Genomic DNA, 12,016 nt, shown 5'->3' with positions numbered 1-12,016 from the left:
ACACCTGAAATTTACATAATGTTATAAACCATTATGACCTCAATAAAATAATATTAATAAAAAAGAGAAATTTCCCCCCCAAAAATAAAATAATTCAGCGGTTATCAGTCAGGGACAATTTTGCCCCCAGGGGATATCTGGCAATGTCTGGAGACATTTTTTGGTTGTCACAAATGTGTGTGTGGGGGGGGACACAAGACACAACGAGGACACTACTACCAGCACCACTGCTGCGGAGAAGAGTCTGTCCCTCTTTCAATACCTTAGGAGACTGCTCCATAGCCCTGGTCCCAAATAGGGGCATTCTGAGCCTTCAAGAAATTAGGGTCCTTCCTCAGTTCCTTTGATTGAGAACATGGCAGTGGCACTTCCTGAGTTCCTTCTGTAGCAAATATACATCAAAATGTGCCCCTAAAGAATCACTCTGATGATTTCAAAGAGTGACACAAATTCAGTTTTAGTCCTCACAATTTTTCTGATTCATGGTCAGTCTTGGCTTCGAGGCAAGAAGATACCAAATTTAACACTTCCTGTCTAGGGAAAATGAGAGAATTAAACATCCTCAGACACAGACGGCCAGGAGCTCACAGATGTGAGAATCCCTCGATGCAGAGAAGGGCAATGTCCATCAGTGAACGTTCGGGGCACTCTGCCTCTGCCGGGACTGTCCCCTGGGGTCTCTGAGACCACTTATGGCAATAATGGCAGCTGGGCCAGAGTACTGGCCGTCAAGCCAGGTCTTGACTGCATTTTCTAAAAGTGTCTCCCTTTTACGTCTTTTATGTGTGACTATAGCTCTTCAGCTTCTACAGTTAATTGACAACAGCTTTAAAAAGAACTATAACGGCACAGGCCCTTGGCACATTGCTGGGCTTGTCATACAGCCTGCTTTTTGTTGCATCTGGCACATCAGCGCCATGCTCATGGGGTTCCTTAGCCAAGGCAGTACTGGAGATCCAGAACCATCCACCTCAGGAGAGAGGGAACTAGGGTGATCAAGCAACCCGTTTGGCCCAGGACTGAGGGGTTTCCTGGGATGCAGGACTTGCAGTGCTAAAATTGAGTCTCCTGCAAGCCAAAACAAGTTGTTCACCTGATGGGGAAGTAATCATCTTGGCCTCATTGGAACATCTTTAGTTAGTGGAAATATTCCAACTAAACCTAGATGTCATAGCCAATTAAAACTGCTTGGGATGTCAGCAATCATCTACCCTCTCATTTTGGCAGTGACATGCAGACTCAGAGTGGTGTAGACATTTTCCCAGGTCACACAGCTTGCTAGTAGCATATCAGGAACCAAACTATAGATGGCCACCCTCCCAACTTAGGGCACTTTCCACTGCATTTCATTTTGCTTTCCCGTTCTCTTTTTATTGCTCTTTCGAAGTGTAAAATGAGTTCAGCTGGTTTTTCTTTTGACCACCGGACTCGGCTGCCAGAACAGTGAAAACTGCTCTTACTACGTTGGGCACCACTTTCGGTGGTACTGATGTTGGAATGGTGAATCAAATCGGGTTGTTGTAAATGGCCTCAGTTGATCACCATCTCTATTACTGCACGGCATTCATTCCTCCCTGTCATTTCTACGGCCCACTGGGAGTATTTCCAACATGCAACTATTTGTTACCACTGAATGCTACCCTTGACAGAGATGATCACATGCCAGGACAAGGTACCCCTGGGTGACGGGATGTTTGTGACTTGCTCACAGGCACATGGCTTAACATCTAAAAATGCATGAAAATCTTGCTTCTTCATTCTTACTTAGATTCTTTCAAAGGGAAGATTTAAGGTGCCTGCTCTAAAAATTGAAGATAATGTACAAAACAATCAAATCTAAGCACTTTACAGATACCACCTCACTTAATCCTCATCATACCCCTGAGGGAGGTACTACTGTCCCATTTCACATATAAGGAAACTGAGGCACAGAGGGGTTAAGCAACTAGGCCAAAGAGGTTTTGTTGCTTTTTAACTCTAGTAAAAGTGGTCAGTCTGTGTTCCTGAGCATGATGGTCTTTCAGAAGAGAAAACAGATTTCGGGGACCACAGTGAAGCACACCAAAGCAGAACGTGGTCTTTGAAAGCAAAGGCAGGGCAAAGCAGAGGACGTGTTGCTGGGGTCCAGGGAGACCAATCGGGCACAGATCTGTAGCAAAAAGGAGGGACTGTTGACCTCTCCATGCAATGTACATGAAGGACACATAGTGTGTCTCAGCCCCTAACTTCCACCTTCATTGGATATCCTCGTGCAAACTTATTACGTACCAAACACCCTATGCTGCCCTGCTTCACTCCATGCTGGAATAGAAGCAGCCGGTTCTGGAAAATTCTGCCACAAAGTATCATCTGTACCGGCAGCCGCTTCACAAAGCCCTTTCTGATCTCCCCAGCCTGATAAAAGCCTCTGAACCCTGGTGGATCTTTCTTTCCCTTGACACGTAGCCTGTCCACCCCACAGCTCAGCTGGTGGATTTGGTAGGACCTGCTACATGAAATGGAACACTTCCAAAGAGGCGTGACAGCATTATGAGGTGGAATTGTAAAGTCGGTGAAATGTTTTTGGTGTTCCCAACTCTCCATTTTCTTCCTCCCTTCTAGTACGTTCTATCGTGTTCTGTCTTAAACTGTGATCTTCTCCAGCAGACTTGGTTTTAGTTCACAGGGATTTTTAAGACAAAACGTTGCCTGCGTTATCCACTTCAAAGCTGAGCTTTACTGGGAGAATTATAAATTTGCTTTGTCCCCACGAGAGCGACGGAGAGCATCACTGAATAGGGAGTTGTTTCATTGGAGCAGGAAACTCTTCTCGGTGCCTGTGAAATAGAAGCACATAAACAACTTGCGCGGGGCTGACATTTTAGTTGGGCCTGCTCCAATCTAGGGACATAGAATATTACTACTTGGACGTGTAAACACATGGGACAATCTTCAGTTTTACAGAAAACATCTACAATCATCAACTTAGATGGCTTATGTGGCACAGCTCTTACACTCTGGGGCAAGGAGACTGCTAATCAGTCCTTCAAATAGAAACACCTTCAAAATGGAGAAGAGCTGACTTCAATTAACTTCTGGCTTTTCTGTAATTTCATATGTTGGGCTGTAATTGTGAAGTAGCAAATATTTTCAGGTCCCCCAGCAAAATACATCATTCCATCCAAGCATATTATTCCACAAATGATGATACAAACTATGAAAGAAGTAAGTAGCACGATTTTATTGAAATAGTTTTAGTACAGTGTTCCAAGATCTTAAAATCCTATATTCTAAACCAATACAAGCACTGCAAATGTTACATTCTTGAATCTAGCTGACATCATGTCTAACAAAGGAAAGTTATAATATGAATATCTATAAGTTAGTTAATATAATTTAAGTTGGAGGCTGAGCAACTTTGGTATATTCATATTTCTCTGGCTCTCGCTTTTGGCTAGATAGACACCGAGTACCCTCATTCAGCAGAGTTGGACAAGACCAATATATTTGGTGGTTTCACTTAAATTTGTTTCCAGACAAGCAGGGAGGGATACATAGGTTCTAGGATTCAACTGCGTTCAAGCCCATCTTCATCATCTTTGTTGAACTGAAACCTTCGAAGAGTTAAGGTCGACACTGCTACTTGTACGGCTAAGTCTAATCAGTTGATAAAAGTATTAGAAGTACTTTAAAAAACAAAAGTGGGGCTAAATAATGATAGAAACAATCAGTTCTTAACTCAGAGAAGGACAATACAGATGTTTATCTGAAGATCATTATTTTAAAACTACCTCTATATCTTAGACTCTAAATCTCAAATGAAATGACTACCTTGAAATCAAATGGTTTTAGTCATATCAACATGTCTACACTTGTATGCCAAGCGGTCAACCTATGCGTGTTCATAACTACAGTTTCATTTCTCTATGCATAGAAATTCCAAGAAATATAGATATCACTCATTTATCAAAACTAAAAATTATATAGCATCTAAATAGGTTCTTTACATATATCAAGTCAACTCTAGACATAGTCAATCTGTACTGCATAGCTGACTTTACCAGGCTACAGTATCATTTTTTCTCAAAAACCATTTTAAGGTACAACAAAATGCTAGTTTCTACAATGGCTAAAATGATACTTTCTAACTTCGATTCAACCTCTGCTGTAATGAAGTTTGAAACTTTAAAGATTGCTGTTCAAGTTTGTTAATGGATTAAATAGATTGGATTTTTCCACCCGCAGAATTTAGATCAGAGACTGCATTCTCTTCAAGTTTTAAGATCTAGCAGAAGGGAGGTGGTTGTTTATTATTCCTAGGCTTTGTCTATGTAGGTAAATTCTCTTCTTCTGGGGCTAAGAATTCAGTTGGTTACCCACCAAAGTGCATATAATAAAATTCACCAAGTCCTTGCCTTCTGCCTCACTTAGGAGGATGTCGTCAAGGCCATCTTAGGGATAAAGCAATCACCCTCCACGACCACTCTTGGGCCACCATTTGAGCACTATCCCAATGGAGCAACTGACGTTTGCTTATCTGGACTTTTGTCGTGGGCCTTTCTTACCCCATTTTCATGTAACAGCTTTAGTTAAAATAATCAGTTGCCCAGGAGACTGACTACTTCTAATAACAAAAGGCAAAAGAACGTGAAATCAAAACTACAGAAATAATGTTTAAATTTGCACTTGGCAGCACTCAAAAAAACTTACCTTTTTATTGCGTCAAAAGCAAAATAATAACTAGACCAGTAAATTTGAGGGGACTTGTGGGGCGGGGGGGGGGGTCTTTGTTTTGGTGGAAATCCACAACATGAAATTATCGGGAGAAAGGCCAAGTAAAATCTAGAGCTAAAAACAGGGTGTAAAAGAACAGGATGGCAGGACGTGAGGCTCAAAGAACTGTGCCTCCTGGATGGGCAGAGGGGAACAGGGATGTGACGGTGAGTTTCTAGATCAGATCTGTTGAACATAATTTTGGAATTTTAGGATATGACATTTCAGGTAAGTGAGAGTTGTAACATGTTTTTCAGAAGTGGCCCAAAAAGAAAAAAATACTGAACTACATTGCCTCTGAGATGTCTAATATTTACCAAAAAATAAATGTCAGTGGCTATCTTAAGCTACATAAAATTTGGTCAAATTAAGCACAATAATCAAAACGGTTTATTTGAAACCTGGTTACTAGAAAAAAAAAATATTCAAAATTCGGGGTATTATAAATTTTCTAAGGTTCACTCAGAAGTGAAAGGCTAATTCTATACAGGGTTTTACCCAAATGTCCATAGGCATTATCATTATATATTTACACAGAAGGCTTTAATCTAAAGTCACTTTTGGCAACTGGAAAAATATAAAATACGAACTTCCACAATGGAATTACACACTTGAAAGTTGTGGCCTCAAAGTACTGACAAAACAAAGAAAAAGGTCACCTATCAGAACAAGTCAAGATGACAAAAACAGTTCTCATTTAAGACAGTTCACTTAAAGATCAAATAACCACCTCTCTCCCCCCAAAACTGGAAATAAATGGTCTTGAGCTTTAGAAGGGGGAACAAGAGATCTTGGAGTATACAAAGATCTGATGCTTTTGCATTACCCTACAATTGCTGAGCCCTAAAGCTAACAAATCAGAGAAACAGAAGCCAGCGCAGGCTTGATGCACACTTCACGCCTGCATTTACAGCGGGACGTGGCTGAACAGGTAAGACACAGATTCACCATTGTGTGTCCTTCGGATCGCCTCGGCCAAGATCATCGAAATGTCAATCACCTAAATGCCAACAGAAAAACAGGGAAGTGGGACATCTCAGTCATGTTTAATTGAAAACATAAAGGCCAGAAAGTCTAGAAACGATTTTGCCAGCACATGAGATGCGCTACTATCGAAACCTCCCCGCCCATTTCTTTGGCGAGGACAGACAGTTTGGGGTCTATCTTCAAATTATGAACTCATATGGGACCCTGGAAGCAAGATTTTCAGTGCAGATACTCAAAAGCTTTTCAGGGCTGCCGTCAACCACAGACATCCTTTCCTTGGGGCATTTGCTACTTTAAAATTAATTTTACTCAATCATCATATGGAAGGTTTTCCTCTCTCTTGCTTTTCCGAAAATGCAGTGACTGGGTCGTTTAAGGGCACAGCTGTGATCATCTAACTCAGGGGCCAGCAAACTACTTTTTCTTTAAAGGGCCCGATAGTAAATATTTTCAGCTTTGTAGGCCAGACTCAACTCAGTCATAGCATGAGAACAGCCATAGACAATACATGAATGAATGGGCACGGCTGTATTCCAATAAAACTTTATTTACAAAAAAAGATGGTGGGCCGGATTGGCTGAGGCTCAACTACTGCTAATCATGCACGAAAATCTAAGGTAGAGCTATTTTGACCAAGTTCAAATGTTATCTCCTTCTGCCAAATGAACTGCGGTGCTCTCTGATGGATTAGAAACCGTGAAGTGGATCACTTTGACCCATCTTCACATTCTAATGACGGGAATGGAGGCTTCTAGCGATGAAGTAACTTGCCAAGGTTCACTGTGACACAGAGGCAAAACGGGTATTCGAACCCTTTCAACTTATTTCAGGCAGGCTGGTGTAAAGTAATTATCCCCACGCTCTGGTGGCCTCCCAAGTCAGGAGGGGCAGGATGGAGTAAAGCTCTGAAGATCCTCCACACAGCCTGCTGCTTTTTTCTCCCTCATATTTTTAAATTGTGATAAAATATATGTAACATAAAATTTGCCATTTTAACGATTTTTAGGTATACAATTCAGTGGCATTAATTACGTTCCCAATGTTGTGTAACCATCACTACTATCTGTTTTGAAAACTTTTTAATCATACCAAACAGAAACTGTCCCCATTCAACACTAACTCCCCAGCTCCGGTCCCCGCTAGTCTACTTTCTGGCTCTATGAATTTGATTACTCCAGGTCCCTCAGATAAGAGGAACCAGGCAGTATTTGTCCCTTCGCGTCTGTCTTCTTTCCTTTAGTGTAGTTTTCAAGGTTCACCCACGCTGTCATGAGTCAGACTTTCCTTCCTTTGAACGGCGGATACTGTTCTGTCCTATGAACACACCATGCTTTACTTCTTCATTCATCTGCTCAGAGACACTGGGTTGTTTCTACCTTTCCGCTACAATGACTATGGCTGCTATGAACATTCGCGCACAAGCTTTTGTTTGAACATCTGTTTTCAAATTCTGGCCTACACCTCAAGTGGACTTGCTGGGTCACATGGTAATTCTGTTTAGCTTTAGCACAGCCTGTTTCTTACTGTTTTTCTCTTGTGGTTTCATTCACTTACTATGTCTAACTTTGACCTCTGCCAGCCCCCGCCTTTCTCGGAGATCTGACGTGAACCACACCCTCACTGTTACAAGAAGCTGCAACCTCTGCCAACATCTGCTTAGCAAGCAGTCACAGGCAGAAGACGCAATGCTATTTTCCAGGATCTGAGGCAGAGGCCTCGCTGCCTGGTTCTGCCTGCAGCGTAGACAGTACCTGAATCTTGGAGCAGTGTCTCATCTTGTCCTCCTGAGGAATCGTGTTGGTGACAACAACAGCCTCAAAGGCGGCATTATTTATTCTGGAAATAGCAGGCCCGGAGAAGATTCCATGGGTAAGGATAGCATAAACTTTGGTGGCTCCAGCTGACAGTAGCCTGTAAAATAGAAGACAAAAAACTTAAGTGTACATACAAATATTCTTGAAACATTCTCCCCTTAGCGTGAATTTAAAAGCAAAGAGTGTGTTCCATAAAGGAAAACATGAAACCAATCTCACTCACATTTATTAGCCCCAAACAGGATCTTATAAGGTACATGCTGGCAAAACACTTTGTGACCCCTTAAATCTGGGATTATCGACCATGGCACTGGGCCTGGATAATGCTTTGCTGTGCAGCATCCTTGGTCTCTACCCACTAACAACACCCACCTCCCCTCAGTTGTGACAACCCAAATCGTCTCCGGACACAGTCGAATGTCCTCCAGGGAACAAGATTGCCCTTGGGTGAGAACGGCTGGTTTAAAACAATAAAGCCAGATAGCATCATTTTGACATATAATCAATATAAAGTATCATTAATGAGATAGTCTTCGTTTCGTACTGTCTTTGAAACTTGGTGTGTACTCGACGCTCTCAGTGCATCTTAAGTCAGACTGACCACATTCGGAATGCTCCACAGCCATGTGTGGCTGGGTGGTGGCTCCCACTCTAGACAGCCCAGCTCTAAATCCTCCAGAAGCCAAAGGCTGGAGTGAAGGTCAAACAGAAGGAAGCAAGAGCCCGTGAGACTGTCTCTTTCCTTCTGCTTGGTTTTAGGGGAAGCACATTCTCTGACTCTTTTACTTGGTGAGGAAGACTGGCCCTGAGCTGACATCTGTTGCCAATCTTCCTCTTTTTCCTTGAGGAAGACTGTTGCTGAGCTAACATCTATGCCTATCTTCCTGTATTTTACGTGGGTGCCACCACCACATGGCTTGTCAAGTGGTGCTAGGTCCGCACCCGGGATCTGAACCTGTGTATCCTGGGCCGCCGAAGTGGTGCACGCGAATTTAACCACTACACCACCAGGCTGGCCCCTCTGACCCTTTTTAAAACATACTGAAAGCTCAACCCTGAAAATGAAAACCAGGCCATAAAGGCCTGTGGGGTTTTTTTCTACCAAAAAAACAAATGGGCTCAGAATTCCCTTTGGTGTGATGCCACTGCCTAGCAACCAGTAATAATTAGGAAAAACAGGCACAGTTTTTAAAAGCTGACATTTTTCCTTTCTTAATCAGATGTCCTAACACTTTCCCAAACCATCCCTCATACTTGTCTGCAGCGTGGCAGATCGTGCCACATGTGTCGGCCATGTCGTCCACAAGGATAGCCACACGGTCCTTCACATCGCCCACCAGAACCATCCGGTCCACTTCATTCGCCTTCTTTCTCTCTTTGTGAATCAAGGCAAAGTCCACATTCAACCTGTCCGCAATTGATGTGACCCTGAACAAAGACACAAACGGACATGTTGAATATGGTCAATACAAGAAAATCGTGTTCTTTCAAGTTGTATTTTAGGAACGTGCTAACCAACCACACTCAAGATAATGAGAGAATCAGGTCTCACTTGTAAAGCCAGGCCTGCTCTGGGATATGCATTCAGCAACCCACGGGGAGAAATGTGCCAGTGATGTAGCCTTGCCCCGTGGCAGCTGGTGAAGCATGTCGGGGCACCTTGACCACTGGATGAAAAAACTGGATAAGAAACTGATATTCAGGGGGCCGGCCCCATGGCTGAGTAGTTAAGTTCGCGCACTCCGCTTCGTTGGCCCAGGATTTCGCCAGTTCATATCCTAGGTGCAGACATGGCACCACTCATCAGGCCATGCTGAGGTGGTGTCCCACATAGCACAACCAGAGGCACTCACAACTAGAATATACAACTATGTACTGGGGGGCTTTGGGGAGAAGAACAAAAAAAAACGACTGGCAACAGATGTTAGCTCAGGTGCCAATCTTTAAAAAAAAAAAGAAACTGATATTCATTAGAGTTTATGGGCACTTTTTAAAAATCATGGACGCAACTTAAAGCAAGTTATTTAGAAACTGCCATTTGCTCAGTCTGTGGAGCCGCCAGTGGGGACAAAAGTCCTGGTTAACGCATCTATGTAATCTGTGGGCTTATGAAAATGGACTTTACTGCACTCGAGCCCTCAGGAGACTGTTCCCAACTCCAGGCCTCTGCTCATCTGTGGCACGTGCTCAGAAAGGGCTGAGCTGGTAACAGGACGAGAAGATGGCAGGCCAGGCTTGTCGCTAAGTCGGGGGCATTTTGGACTCTTCCCATGAAGAATGGACTTAAATGATGAAACTTACCACAAGATAACACCATGGACATAATGTGACATGAAGCAAGATTTTCCTATTTCAGTTTCTAAAACAACAGTCAGTTGTTATGCAATTCAGCTAAAAAAATATTTATTGAGGAACTGATACACACACACTCACACCCCAGTGCAAGGTACAACCTCCATACGCTTTTTTTTTCCCTCCTTCTTCTCCCCAAAGCCCCCCAGTACATAGTTGTATATTTCAGTTGTGGTCCTTCTAGTTGTGGCATGGGGGAGGCCGCCTCAGCATGGCTTGATGAGCGGTGCCATATCCACGCCCAGGATCCGAACCAGCAAAATCTTGGTGCACCAAAGCGGAGCGCACGAACTTAACCACTTGGCTACGGAGCTGGCCCCCTCCATACGCTTTTAGTCCTGGTCCCATTCACTGCACCATCCTTAGATGGCGACCAGGAATGGGGCTCCATGGGAGTTCTGGTCAAGGAGAGAGCAGGCAAGTCTCTAGGAGGAACATACTTTCTGGGCCAAGAGGGCAGCGTGAAGGGACTAAGTACCCCAGGTCACGGTCACCCCTGCCTGTTTCTGAGAATGTTCAAGGACCAGTTGTTTTTTTTTCAATTGTGATAAAATAGATATATAATAGCATATATCATTTTAACCACTGTAAGTGTACCATTCAGTGGTATTAAGTATTCATCACATTGTGCAAGCACCACCTCTAATTTCCATCACCCCAAAAGGAAGCCTTGTACCCATTAAACAGTCACTCACCATTTCCCCCAATCCCCAGGCCCCAGCAACCATGAATCCACTCACTTTGTCTCTATGGATTTACCTATTCTGGACTTTTCATATAAATGGAATCATACAATATGTGGCCTTTTGTATCTGGTATTTTTCAATTGGCATGATGTTTACATGGTTCATCCATGTTGTAGCATCTATCAGTATTCTATTCCTTTTTATGGATGAATAATATTCCACAGTTAAGGATATAGCACATTTTGTTTATCCATTCATCCACTGACGGACACTTGGGTTATTTCCACCTCTTGGCTATTTTGATTAGTGCTGCTATGAACACTGGCACACAAGTGTCTGTTTGAGGCCCTGCTTTCAAGTCCTTTAGGTATACAGCCACAGGCAGAATTGCTAGAGCTCCCAGGTCATATGGTAACTGTGTGTTACTTATTTGACCAGTATTTTCCCAGCTTCCAACTACCCTCTTCAATCTGATCAAAGAATACAACCACTTTTTTCACACGTTAATGTTTTTTCTACATTGAAGTTAGCAGGGACATTCGGTACCTCAAGCAAGGGACATAAGTGAAAATGAGACCTAAAGCAAGGCTGCCTGCATTCCATGTAGAAATATTGCCATTCCCAGATGACGTTTTAGAGTTGCATTTTGGGAGTGTGGCTGCCTAGGCCCCCTGGTTACCCTTCCCGAGGGAAACAACTACGAGGCTAGATTACAAAGGGAAGGCTCTTTCTAAGGGCATCACTGAGCTGGAATGGTAGCAGGAATCTTCAGAGGCAGAGAATATAAAGGTAGGTTATCCCAAAGAGCTAGCACGCAGCTAAGTTCCTGCCCTGAGGGCACTGAGGAACCCTGAATGATCCTGAGCTTCTGTTTTGATGGCGGAGACATGGGGGGAGGGGGGTGCCTAGGGCTCAGCTGAGCTGGAGTCTAACAGGAGACCCTGCGTACCAAGGGGACACCGGCCAAAGTTTATCCCTTCAGAATAATGAGGGAAAAATAAACCTGCTGCCCAGGTGGGGACAGCGAGGACACTTGTCTGTCTCACACTCCACGCTAAGCGGAGGGGGTGAGTTCTCTCTCTCGAGAGACAGTTCCAAACCACAAGTCAGCTCTCCTGAGGGTTGTTCGTCCAAACTCCTATGACATGTATGACAAAAACTCCCAAGTGGAGAATTCAATCCTAAGTGACACCTTGGGGTAGTACCCCAGGGGTTTGGCAACAAGTGCAAATCCTCTCTGAAGGATTATGATGATAAAATTCCAAGGAAGATGAAGGATTCACAGGAGAGTCACAAAACATCCAAGGAAGCAAGGCCCGCACAGTGAGGGCCACCAGAAACAACTGGGGACAGTCACAACAGCAAAACATCAGACACTGGAATTAGCCAAGAAAGAACAAGAAATGATTGCTTTCTATGTTTGAG

General features: G+C 43.5%; 1 protein-coding gene across 1 annotated transcript in view; it reads right to left on the bottom strand.

Annotated features, from left to right (window-relative positions):
• Positions 1-3,205: 3,205 nt before the first annotated feature.
• Positions 3,206-12,016, bottom strand: part of PRPS2 (phosphoribosyl pyrophosphate synthetase 2) — a 30,767-nt gene continuing 21,956 nt past the window's right edge. The window contains exons 5-7 of the mRNA XM_070606235.1: positions 8,808-8,981; positions 7,491-7,650; positions 3,206-5,752 (exon numbers count right to left, since the gene is read on the bottom strand). Coding sequence (XP_070462336.1) covers positions 5,660-5,752; positions 7,491-7,650; positions 8,808-8,981 — 427 coding nt within the window. The 3' untranslated portion in view covers positions 3,206-5,659. The remainder of the gene's footprint in view (positions 5,753-7,490; positions 7,651-8,807; positions 8,982-12,016) is intronic.

This window comes from Equus przewalskii, chromosome X (genome assembly GCF_037783145.1).
Source record: "Equus przewalskii isolate Varuska chromosome X, EquPr2, whole genome shotgun sequence".
Lineage (NCBI taxonomy): Eukaryota > Metazoa > Chordata > Mammalia > Perissodactyla > Equidae > Equus > Equus przewalskii.
This window is presented reverse-complemented; position numbering and strand designations above follow the sequence as displayed.